Source organism: Sardina pilchardus, chromosome 7, assembly GCF_963854185.1.
Source record: "Sardina pilchardus chromosome 7, fSarPil1.1, whole genome shotgun sequence".
NCBI lineage: Eukaryota > Metazoa > Chordata > Actinopteri > Clupeiformes > Clupeidae > Sardina > Sardina pilchardus.
This window is the reverse complement of record NC_085000.1, coordinates 15,020,228-15,032,727: the sequence shown is the minus strand read 5'-3', so window position 1 is coordinate 15,032,727 and position 12,500 is coordinate 15,020,228. Positions and strand designations below refer to the sequence as shown.

The following is a 12,500-nucleotide window of genomic DNA, read 5'->3' as shown; positions in this document are numbered from 1 at the left end:
GAGCGTTAGCAGAGGGTTTTACGGATGCGGCCTTAAAAGTGGGGCTTACTGGCAGCAGGAAGTGACTCTGTCCTGAGGGCCCAGTTGTTGAAACTGTAACTGAAAACTATAAATCGTCTTCCAGCGCATGTACTCATTAGCCACTAAACCCTGTTTATGAGGCTCACACTCAAGGCCATCAAGTCGGAATTAGACGTCTGTTGGCTGCTCTCACTCTTGGTAATCACCAGCTATGTTGACACTGCAGTTCAGACAACCGAACCAGCACTAAGTCCTCATATTGCTCCACAGCAAACATAAAAGAGTCAGATGCAAGACTGCAAGATGTAAGAACAAACAACAAAGAATATTCCCTTTTGATTTACCAGTTGTACTTCCTGATACTGACCACACATATGCCTCAGAGTCCATTGGCCATCCCATCACCCTCACGGTGCTTCAGTCCAAGGCAGAACGACCCCCCCTCCTTTTTCTCATGAATTCATTCATTCTCATTCCATTGCCATGAGTTTCAAACAGACGGTAATATAAACATTTGTCTTGCTTGACAAGACGGATTTGTGGGGAGTCAATGAAAGCCCTTATTCAGGTCGCCACCCTCTTGTGTGTAAAACGTCAGTCGATAAGAAGTCTGGCCTAATTCAGTTCAGCAGTGGCTTGGCTTTTAATTTGATACCCAATACCCCAAATGGAAAGTGTAACTTCATTAGACTAACACTAAAGGACAGTTGACATAGTGTTGTGTCACAGTCGTTCTCGAAGGTTAATGTTGAAATGTCAGTAACTACTGTAGACCTATAGAAATCTCATCTGTTGAAGAATGTTCAAGGACCATAGCTTTTTTGTTTAGTTTTGCTTCCCTGGTTTTCCCACCACCATGGTAGTGATTCCCCGGATATCACTACTGTACCAAATTGTTCATACTACAGAATGGTTTGGTGTTTGAAAGGGACAAGCACACACTGACTCAAATATCGACACTTGGACATACAGTGCCACCTGTATTTAAGTTGCCTCTCTCTCTCTCTCACACACACACACACACACACACACACACACACTGCTGCTTGTGGGGTCTGCCAGGACTGCCCGTGACCCACATCAGCGCTTCCACAAATCGGGTCAATGCGGTCAGAGAGAGGAGGCTCCTTGCTACATCCCAAACCAATCTAGCCATTTCCCCCTCACTTTAGATAAGAGCCGGGGAGATACACATACATGGACACAGAGAGAGAGAGAGAGAGAGAGAGAGAGAGAGAGAGAGAGAGGAAAAGTCTTTAAATGGATAAAGAGACGAGTGGAGGAAGAGTTGCGTAAACAAAGAGTGCAAAAAGACAGATGGGGAATAGAGATGGAAAGAGAAGAGGACGGAAGAAAGATAGAGAGAAGGAGGGAGGGAGGGAGGAAGAAAGAAAGAAAGAAAGAAAGAAAGAGAGAAAGAAAGAAAGCCGACTCTCCTTGTCTCTCCCATCTGACCTCCTTCCCCCCTTCCTCCACGGCCGGTGCGTCCCTGGGGCCGTGTGATGTGATGACTGAATTTGGACATTTGTCTTGGCCCTCCTCTCCAGTCCTGCCCCAGTGTGCACACAACACCCATCTAGACCCCCCCCTGCCCCCCCACACCCTGCCCTCCGCTCCCCTCCCCTGCCCTCCGCTCCCCTCCCCCTAACTAATGGCTCTATTTCGGCTTCGGTTCAAAGCAGACGGAGACAGAGAGAGAGACACACACACAGACACACACACACACACACACACACCGACACGCGCTCTAGACCCCATGCCCCTGCTCCACGCCCCCGTGCCCTCCTAACTCCCCTGAGTGGTGGATTTGGAGAGAGAGAGAGAGGCCCAGTCCTGTGTCCTGTCCTTTGGCCCAGTGTGGGTGTGTGTGTCAGTCAGTGTGTGTGTGGAGTGCGGAGAAGGCGATTAGTGTATTTTCTCTTCTTGTGTTTTATTATCTTACGTCTTTCAGCAGAGCGCTCGCATGTGTAGTCAGACAGGGCTCATGACTGCAGCCACTGTCCCGAGAACAACTCCAGGCTGTGACGCCAACTGGCCGGCCCGGTCAGCCCCAACAGCGCCTTTTCATAACCGCCGGTGTCACGCCGTCTCAATTAAAATGATATGCGGTGGCGCCACATGGTGGCATACGTCCCGGACCGAACGCCAGCGGCGATGCCAGTCTGCCCCATGCTGTCATTCGTCCAGCAAAACTCCGAACACTGGCGCGTCTGCCCACCAAGAGACGATGAGTGCACCACAATTGACCGATAAGCTGAACAAAGGCCAATGCTTTATTGTTGTTCTTGAATGCTTGCCTGCTTTCATGGAAAAAAATGATATAAAGTCCCCCCCCCCCCCAAAAAAAAAGAGCTAGATAAAAAAGTCATAAAAATAGCACTCCCCATGACCATTTCCTCTGGTGTGACCAGAGGCCATTCTGCTGTTTGAATGCACGCCACACTGAATAACAGCCTTATCACAGACACTTCAATTCATTTCCACTCGCAGTGTGTTTAGATGGAGGATCTACGTGCCAACCCCACCCCCCCCCCCCCCCCACACACACACACACACACACACACCCTGCCCCCTACCCTCCACCCTCCGCCCCATAAGCTCGCCTCATCTTTGACCAGTTCTCGGCTAACGTCGGGGCGTACGGAGCATCGGCCAGATCCGCGTGGAAATAATAACGCAAACGTCTCTGTCTCTCTCGGCATGTCAAGCACAACCATGCTGGAACCAGACTGCTGTTTGCCCACAAGACATGCGGCCCTTCTTTTCTTTGGCACGCAGGGAGAGAAGGAGAGGGGAAAAGAGAGAGAGAGAGAGAGAGAGGGAGAAAGGGAGAGGGGAAGAGAGAAAGAGAGGGAGGCAGACATTGAGAGGGAAAGCCAGGAGGGCGGCCATGGAGAAGCACATGTTATTAGTAATGTTATTAGAGGATGCTAATCCCCACTACAGGATCAAAGAGAGACAGAGAGACAGAGAGACAGAGTGGGAGAGAGACAGAGAGACAGAGAGGGTTGGAGAGACAGAGAGACAGAGAGACAGAGAGACAGAGAGACAGAGAGGGTTGGAGAGACAGAGAGACAGAGAGACAGAGAGACAGAGAGGGTTGGAGAGACAGACTCGCACACAGAGTGTCAGTCAGGAAAAGTGATGGACACCGAGAAACGAAAGAGATGCCATCATGACATTACTCTGTGTGAGTGAGTGAGAGAGATTGATGAGCTGTAATATCAACTGTCACATGAAAGAGGGATAGAGAGAGGCTGTGTGAATGTGTATGAACGAGAGATACAGAGAGAGGCAGAATGAACGAGTATAAAGGGGAATGCAGTGCACACAGAACGATGTGGAAGTCATGCGCTCAACAGATAAAACAAGAGAAGAAAGACGCAAGAAAGAAAGACTAGAGGAGAGCGGGACAATAAGCAAGGGTGTGTTTATCTGTGGGTGAGACTGATAAACAGAAAGGAAGGGTGTGTTTGTGTGTGTGTTTGTGTGTGTGTGTTTAAGAGAGAGAGAGGGCAAGAGTGAGATTGTATATGTATGCTAGCTGTGGAGATGATAGACTGTGTGTGTGTGTGTGTGTGTGTGTGTGTGTGTGTGTGTGTGTGTGTGTGTGTGTGTGTGTGTGTTTATAAGAAAGAGAGAACGAGGGCAAGAGTGAGAGTGTATATGTATGCTAGCTGTAGAGCTGATAGATGGTTGGCCGTTGCCAGTGGTGTGTTTTCCTTGGACAGGTCTCCCTCTACTCTCTCTTTCTTTCCCTCTCCGGCACCGACTGGGTTCTCCCTCCCCACAGCGACACTGCTCTCGCTGGGCAGAGAGCCTGCGGACTGCCCTCTGATCCCCCACAAACCCCCACACAGCCCCCCACACACCCCCCCCAAACCCCAGCCCTCCGCCACTCCACCGCAGGCCCTCGGTTGCATCATGCTCGCAATAATGTGGCGCAACCCGAGATCTCGCAGTGAGGTACCGCCACCTGGAATCTCACAGAGCGCGCACATCAACACACGCAGGAGAGGAGGTGCAGGAGAGGAGGCGCAGGAGAGGAGGCGCAGGAGAGGAGGCGCAGGAGAGGAGGTGCAGGAGAGGAGGCGCAGGAGAGGAGGTGCAGGAGAGGAGGTGCAGGAGAGGAGGCGCAGGAGAGGAGGCGCAGGAGAGGCATCTCTTCCAGGCCCCATGTTTCAGACTCAGGTCGAGGTTAACAGATCTGGAGATAGAGAGAGTGAGCACGTCAACACACATAACAGGGATGTGCAGGAGAGGAATCTCTTCCAGGCACCGTGCTTCAGACTCAGGTCGAGGTTAACAGATCTGGAGATAGAGAGAGTGAGCACATCAACACCCAGGGATGTGCAAGGAGAGGATCCAAAGCGGAGCGGACATTCCGGGCCCCAGATGTCTGAAGCGAGGCGTTGGGAATTCGGAAGCCCCCGACTCCAGAGTCGGACTGGCGTTCCTAGGAATGGCGATGCTGAGTTGTGGTGGCGGTGTTGTTTCAGAGCGGTATGAAAAACATTGCCGGTTTTGGTTTGGCCTCGCAGATGTCACTACGGGACGAAGCGATAGCCATCTGTCTTTTTCTCATGCCTCTCAAATGACGTGAATCTGAGTGTCCTGTCAGCTGGCTGGACAAACACTGAGGTCACGATGGACCTCGCAAGAGGTCACGAAGAGGGTGGTGCGGTTTGGAGGGTGGTCAGTTTGGAGAAGGTCACAGTTTGACATTTGAACCCTCCAGAAATGTTTTCCTTTTATGGATCTTTGACTAATCAGATTAGCAGATGTATTGATCATTCTGTTTCCAATTGGAATTCAATAGTGTGTGGTCACTGTTGAGGCTTTGGAGCACGAGCTTGAGAACCTGACACAGTGATATCTGAGACTGTCTGTGTGTGTGTGTGTGTGTGTTTGTGATAGTTGATTGATTCTCCAAAATCTTGTCTTTTTTGTTCTAGGCAACCGCCCAATCATCATCAACGACACAGAGAGTGAGGGGGAGTACAAGTCTCACCAGTGGTTTGGAGCGACCCTGCGTTCCCACGGCGACACGATCCTGGTAAGACCACACCACGTGCACTAATGGGTGGGCTCCACTACAGGCAGCTTGTCTAGACAGAGATGAAATTCCATTCAAGGTCTTGAACTGTGCTCGACTGTCATTCAAGGTCGGCTGACGGCACAGACAAAAAGAGAAAGTATTAAAAAAAATCTCCTGTTTTAGTCAGTTTCACACAGGTGTATCTGCTCTTTTTTGATTCAACTTCAGGCTTATATAAGACTAAGATTTAGGAACACTAGAATGTTCAAGTCCCATAAAAGTATACGCTGTGTGTTGCCTAATTTGACTTGTGTGTTGCGTGCTACGGACTGTGTGTTAGACGTGAGTCATTAGGGAGACTAGAGTGGGTTGTTGGAGGTCTAACCTCAGGGTAAGCCCCTGTTCTCCGGGCGGCCTCGACATCAAAGCCCAGGTGTTGTGTTGTGGGTGGATTATGGAGGACATGCCCTGGATTTCTCTGTCATGGTTGCTTGGCTCCAGATGTAATGAAGACCTCTCTCAGGATCCACTCTCTGCTCGACTCAGCTGTGTGTTTTGGTTACCATGAAGACCACTGTCTCTGTCTCCTTTCTCTGTCTCTCTCACTCCGTTCTCTCACTCGTACACACTCTCTCGTCTTTCCTCTTGTTTTTGTTCATGTTCTGCTGGAACTGAACCGTTGACATTGGCAGAGCTTTGCTGCAGTTGAGTGACAGATATCTGTCAGGAGCAGATATTCTCTCTCACTGAGTAACATTTTCCCCTCTCTCTCTCTCTCTCTCTCTCTCTCTCTCTCTCCCCCCCTCCCTCCCTCTCTCCACTGCAGGCCTGTGCTCCGCTCTACTCCTGGAGAACAAAGGCAGATCAAGAGCGTGCTGATCCCACAGGAAGATGTTTCCTGTCCGTCAATAACTTCACCAAGTTTGTGGAGTATGCTCCGTGTCGCACAGGTACTGTAAGCTGTCTGTCACCTTTCACCTTTTACCTTTTCACCTTTTCATTTGCTTCATTCCAATGTCATCCAATGCACTGCAAAGAGTGATATCTTACCAAGTGTTATAATCTTATATCAAGATAATAAGAAAATCAAGTTTGCATCGTTTTTAGTATAAAAACATTTACTTTGAGCTATCTTATAAGATTATGTTAAGAAATGTATCTGCCAATTGAACAAGAAAATGTTGCCTTATTTTAAGATTAGATTTAAGATTTAAGTTAAATTAAGGCAAATTGTTCTTACTGTGCCAATTAATACGACACAGTGAACATGTATGGTACTTGGCACTAAGTTCCATCACAAGCAAGAGTCTCATAACTTGTAGGGTCATTTGAAAGGTTGCAATGGTTCCCTGACTTTCCTTCGTCTAACACCGAAAACTGTTTTTGTTTCGTATCTCTTGCAGAACTTGATGCAGAATCAGGCCAAGGGTACTGCCAAGGGGGTTTCAGTGCTGACTTCACCAAGGTATGGATTCTGTAATCTCAGAAGTTTAGGAAGAGTCTAACAGGGGAGCTACACCAGGCGTGTTACGGAAGCTTTCCATTAGCGACGCGTATGCTGCAGCAGTTAATAACCACTGTAATCAATGGAAATAGCTACACCAGATGTGACAGTTGGGCATACGTTCGAAGAGGGCATACGTTCAAAGAAAATAGACTAGTCTTCTAAAATGGATTTTACGTGTCGCAAACGGAACACTTCAGTTACGCGCTTGGTGTAGCTCCCCTGTAATGGTAACATGATGCAGATTGACAATTCAGTGCTCATCTCAATTCTTCACATTTCTTTCCCATAGGATGGGAAGGTTGTGTTGGGAGGACCAGGCAGCTTCTTTTGGCAAGGTACACTACATCTTAACACTTTGTTTACATATTGTGTAGTTCCAAGCTATATTACATCTTAATACCCTGTTTACATATTGTGTAGTTCGGTCCAAGCCCAAGATGTTTGTGAGCATTCCAGTTTAATTTCCTCACATTCCGGCCTTCCTCCCTCCTGTGTATATCAGGTCAGGTGATCTCGGCGGTCAAGGAGCAGATCATCAAGGCGTATTATCCAGGCTACTTCCTGTCGTCTGTGGAGGGAGAGATGCAGACCAAGCAGAAGCCTCAGGCCGTGTATCATGACGACACCTACATGGGTACGACACACTGGACCTCTGGAGTCTCAATGAGCAACTAGAAATGCAATTCCAAGGAATTACCAGTGCATAAAAATGCAAAAATAAATTATAGATAGATAATGTAGATATGGCTACTAAGGTGTAGCTAGGGTAAACATGGTGGTTGCATAGTTTAAAGAGAGTCGATAGTGTTTAGGTAGACATTTTAAAGCTTAAACATTCCTGTTCTAACTTAACTAATGATTTCTAACAGGTATTCTAAAATGTTAACTATGCTAACAATGATAACCAGGTTGATTGGTTTACTTGGCTAATGATTTCTAGCAGTAATGCTAAAAATGCTAACAATGCTAACAATGCTAACCACGTTGATTAGCTAACTTAACTAATCATTTTTAGCAGTTATGCTAAAAATGCTAACAATGTTAACTGTGCTAACAATGCTAACCAGGTTGATTTGCTAACTTAGCTAATCATTTTTAGCAGCTATGCTAAAAATGCTAACTATGCTAACAATGTTAACTATGCTAACCATGCTAACTAGCTAACTTGGTACTGAGGACTTTTATTTTGAAGCATTTGTTGATGGGGTATCCATGGCTGCCACTATCAGGAATAAAGAAGTTACTGTAGTAAAATCAGGTTGGTTGCTATGGAAACGGTCATAAACGCTTAATTTTGATGGTTGCTATGTTGGTTGCTAGGTGCATGGAGGTCTCATGTAGTTGACTGGAGGCATAGTTGATGATAACTGACAGTTGGAATGGTTGAACAGTTAAATAGTTGAGTAGTTTCAATGGTTAAATGATTTAATAGTGTATTATTGCAGTGAGGACTTTTATTTTGAAACAGTTGTGGAAAGAGGAAACAGTTAACAGGATATGTAGTCTTCACAGAGAGATTGTATGCTTAAAGCCTGAGAGAGAGAGGGCTGCTGCAGGTGGGGCTGGCCATAGATATATATAGAATATATATCTATGGGGCTGGCCACCTGGCATAAGATTCTAATTGCTTAATGATCCGATTGTGATGTCATAGAGGCCAATGTTAAGTCTATGGGGAAATTTGTAATAGTTTTTAATTTATAGTTTAAAAAGTATAAAAGTTACAAAGTTGAAAAATACTTAGCAGCCTTCCCCTATTTAAGACCTACGTTGCGACGTTTGAATGAAGTTTCTAAGTTAAACGGTTCAAGCTGAATAGAAAAAATGAATTTGATCAGCGGAATAATAATAAGAAGAAGCCTTGGAAGAACAGTACAGTGCATTTTCATGCACTGTAATTATAATATTTTGTCCGCAAATGTGTTTTTTTTTTTTAAATCCGCAATCTGACATTGATCAGATATGGATGGTATGCAACTGCCCATCACTGTGTTCTGTATGTGGTTGACTGCAGTGTCTTAATTGCACTTTCTTTGTATGTTCAGGCTATTCAGTAACAGCGGGAGAGTTTACAGAGGACAATGTGGAAGGTGAGACTTTATCGGCTCTCTTTGGCATGCATACACACACACACACACACACACACACACACACACACACACACACACACACACACACACAAACACAGACTCTGCCACAACTCTCTCTACATCATTTCAAGGTGTAAACCCTGCAACCACATGCTCACATACTTGGATTGTGATGGTATAAACCAAGCCCAAGTCCAAGGCCAGATCGAGTAAACGTTTTGATGCTGATGGCAGAGATTCTCAGAGTTCCTGAGGATTTCAGACGTTTCCATGTTTCCACTCCTTAATGTCTTTTCCATTTGATGAATCGTTTCTTTTTTTTTTTGCCTTTCAGATTTTGTGGCTGGCATCCCAAAAGGAAATTGGTCGCATGGTTTGGTAAGAATCCTCTTCTGACCATATAGTTCTCTGTTGGGTGTGGAGCAGTGTGGAGAAGATGAAGCACTGTGCTGGACTTTGATGAATATAATAATGTGTATAACCATCATTAAAAGGTGTTTGAAGAGTACCAAAAATTGTACATAAATTGTGAACTGGTAGATTTGCTTTCGTTGTGATTATTGTGCCTTCCTGAAATACAATTTGCAATGAGAGCCTCTCATGTTTTGTTTGTCATACGTTTAGGTTTCGATCCTGAATGGGACTGACTTCACTAAAGTGAAGACCTTCTCTGGTGAACAGGTTTGTCTTTCTCCGTCCTCTCCCTTCCTGTGTGAAATGTTTCTGTAGGCTCATGTGCGGTGTCGCGTTTGGTCAGCCCAGGCCCTCATCTCACCATCTCGTGCCCACAGCGTCATGCCGTATGATGGTATAAGCGAAACCATTTCCTTTACAAGTTTCTGCACACTGGCACGGAGCACTCTGTGGTTAGCTGTAAAGCACACTAATTGAAGCAAAAGTGCAGGGGCAATTTTCGCAAACGAGAACCACAGCTTTTTCACCAATTTTTTTCTTTTTCCGTCTTTTCTTCAAAAAAAAAAAAAAAAAAAAAAAAACGCTTTTGTGTATCCTGATTGCCTCAGCTGAGTAAATATAATCAAACCCTCTTTATTTGCCTACCGAAGGAGTCTGGGAATATTGTGGGCTCTTAGCGTTTGGGTTCCCATAAAAAAAAGAAACTGTAAAGAGCAATTGTCTGGATAGAGAAACAGTGCATTGTGACATTGCCATAACAGAAGACAAGACGTTTTGCCTGACTCTAGCCAGAGTCAATAAAGAAGTACAATACACTGTTTGTTTACACGACTGTAATCCATGACATTGTGGAAGGAATGTTATTGATATTAATAGTAGGCTAGTTCTGCTGTGTTTACGTGTTCTAATTATTTATGCAGATGGGATCATATTATGGATACTCTGTGGCCACCACTGACATCAACAATGACGGGTGAGTAACCACTGAGCCCCACCAGCCACCAGCCAAAGAGCTTTTAGGCCTCTCAGTATTTAAGGCAAGGCAAGGCTAGTTTATACTGTAGCGCTCTATGATCTTTGGTTTATACACAGGGAAAATTCAATGTGCTCTCTGTAAACAAAAACAAAGAATGAGAGTAAATAAAAGCATAAAAGGGCAATAGTTTAAAAAGTTGTTTTTAGTAAGTAAAGTACATCAATACAGCTGTTTAGAAGAGTTTGCATTTGTTGTGTATGTTGTGTGTGACTCCCAATGGTGTGTGTCCAGGCGTATGGACTTGCTGGTTATACCGTATGTTTAGAGGGGTTTGTTGTGTGTTGTTGTGTGTGTTGCATTTGTTGTGTGTGTTGTGTGTTGTGTGTGACTCCCACTGGTGTGTGTCCAGGCGTATGGACTTGCTGGTTATACTGTATGTTTAGAGGGGTTTGTTGTGTGTTGTTGTGTGTGTTGTGTGTTGTGTATTGTGTGTGACACCCCCTGGTGTGTGTGTGTCCAGGCGTATGGACCTGCTGGTGGGGGCGCCGACGTTCATGACGTGGGACACGGACGGCCGTCTGGAGGAGAGGGGGCGCGTGTACGTGTACCTGCAGAGAGGCCTGCTGGACCTGCAGCCCCAGAGCCCCCCACTGACCGGCATCCAGCTCTACGGCCGCTTCGGCAGCTCCATCGCCCCCCTCGGAGACCTCAACCAGGACGGCTTCAACGGTGAGGAGAGACCAGTGTCCAAAACTCAACTCCCTCTCTTTTTTTCTTCTCTTCTCTTCTCTTCTCCTCTCTTCTCTTGTCCTCTCTTCTCTTCTCTGTTCTTCTCTTCTCCTCTCTTCTCTTCTCTGTTCTTCTCTCCTCTTCTCTTCTCTTCTCTTCTCTTCTCTGTTCTTCTCTTCTCTGCTCCTTTCTTCTCTTCTCTTCTCCTCTCTTCTCTTCTCATGTCATGTCCACTTTTCTATTCTTCACTCTCCTCCTCTTATGCCTTCCTAGCATTTCATCTACTGTCCCATCCACATCTTCTCCATTCAACGTTGTTCTAATTGTCTCTCTGTCCTTCCTGTGTTTCAGATGTTGCCATTGGCTGTCCCTTTGGAGGGGAGGACCAGCAGGGAGTGGTCTACATCTATAATGGCCACGGTGGGGGACTCCAGGAGAAGGCCTCTCAGGTCCTCTCGGGCCAGTGGGCGTCTGCTGCACCTGCCATCTTTGGCTTCACACTCCGCGGCGACAAAGACCTGGACATGAACGGCTACCCAGGTGAGCTGAGTCAACAGAGGACAGGGTGAATGTGATCTCCCCCGCAGTAGGGCCACTGTAACTGATTGGATGAACTGAATCAGGGTAATGGATCTTGGATCTTGTGTCTTCCTAACAGATCTTATTGTGGGAGCAATTGGAGCTGACAAAGCAGTAGTGTACAGGTATGTCCAAACTACATCACTATTAGTCCATACCTCCCCTCTGATGGTCATCTTGCAACGCAACGTCCACTACATCAACAGATGATCCCATTTCCTGCTTATTGAATGTGTTGTTCATGCTGTGCCCACCTGTGTCCAGGAGTCGTCCCATCGTCAACACCAGCGTGTCTCTGGTGGTCCACCCGGCCATGATCAACCCGGAGGAGAAGCACTGCGTCATCACCCGTGGCAACGAGTCCATCGCCGTCGCCTGGTGAGTGATGGATCCCCCCCTCCCCACACACACACACACACACACACACACACTCTTATGAGGGAAACCCCATCAGCCCGGTGTGTTATGTCTGGCCTCTGCGTTCTGTGTTTGGGTTTGGCGACCGACAGCGTTGACACGTGCTGGGGCTGGACGCTGCTGGACAGGAAATTAAAACTCACAAACGGCCACAGCGATGACAACCAGCGAGGGAATGCTGAGCAACAGTGGAGTAGAGTATAGTTGAGTATAGTGGAGTATAGTGGAGTAGAGTAGAGTAGAGTAGAGTAGAGTATAGTGGAGTAGAGTAGAGTAGAGTAGAGTAGAGTTGAGTAGAGTAGAGTAGAGTAGAGTAGAGTAGAGTAGAGTAGAGTAGAGTAGAGTTGTGTAGAGTCATGTAGAGTGGACTTAAGTAGAGTAGAATAGAGTAGAGAAGAGTAGAGAAGAGTACAGTAGAGTACAGTAGACTTAAAGTAGTATAGTTGAGTATAGTTGAGTGTAGTTGAGCAGAGTAGAGTAGAGTTGAGTAGAATAGAGTCCCATTAGCCCAGCCATCCAATCAGATACCCAATGCTCCATTCATCCCACTCGGGGAGAAAGAGAGAGAGAGGGAGAGCTAGAGAGGGAGAGAGAGAGAAAGCAAGATGGAGAGAAAGCGGGTGAGAGAGCAAGCCCGAGAGACAGAGAGAGAGAGAGAGAGAGAGAGAGAGAGAGAGAGAGAGGGAGAGAGAGATAGAAGGGCGAGAGGGGTGAGTCTGGCCTTCCCGC

General features: G+C 46.6%; 1 protein-coding gene across 1 annotated transcript in view; it reads left to right on the top strand.

The window, feature by feature from the left end:
- The window catches only part of LOC134087378 (integrin alpha-5-like), a 59,494-nt gene that overhangs the window by 17,251 nt on the left and 29,743 nt on the right, over positions 1 to 12,500 (top strand). The window contains exons 3-15 of the mRNA XM_062540829.1: positions 4,977 to 5,077; positions 5,886 to 6,009; positions 6,463 to 6,524; positions 6,856 to 6,901; positions 7,069 to 7,200; positions 8,612 to 8,656; positions 8,991 to 9,034; positions 9,281 to 9,337; positions 9,991 to 10,043; positions 10,567 to 10,775; positions 11,127 to 11,315; positions 11,434 to 11,479; positions 11,619 to 11,732. Of these exons, the coding sequence (XP_062396813.1) occupies positions 4,977 to 5,077; positions 5,886 to 6,009; positions 6,463 to 6,524; positions 6,856 to 6,901; positions 7,069 to 7,200; positions 8,612 to 8,656; positions 8,991 to 9,034; positions 9,281 to 9,337; positions 9,991 to 10,043; positions 10,567 to 10,775; positions 11,127 to 11,315; positions 11,434 to 11,479; positions 11,619 to 11,732 (1,222 nt within the window). The remainder of the gene's footprint in view (positions 1 to 4,976; positions 5,078 to 5,885; positions 6,010 to 6,462; positions 6,525 to 6,855; positions 6,902 to 7,068; positions 7,201 to 8,611; positions 8,657 to 8,990; positions 9,035 to 9,280; positions 9,338 to 9,990; positions 10,044 to 10,566; positions 10,776 to 11,126; positions 11,316 to 11,433; positions 11,480 to 11,618; positions 11,733 to 12,500) is intronic.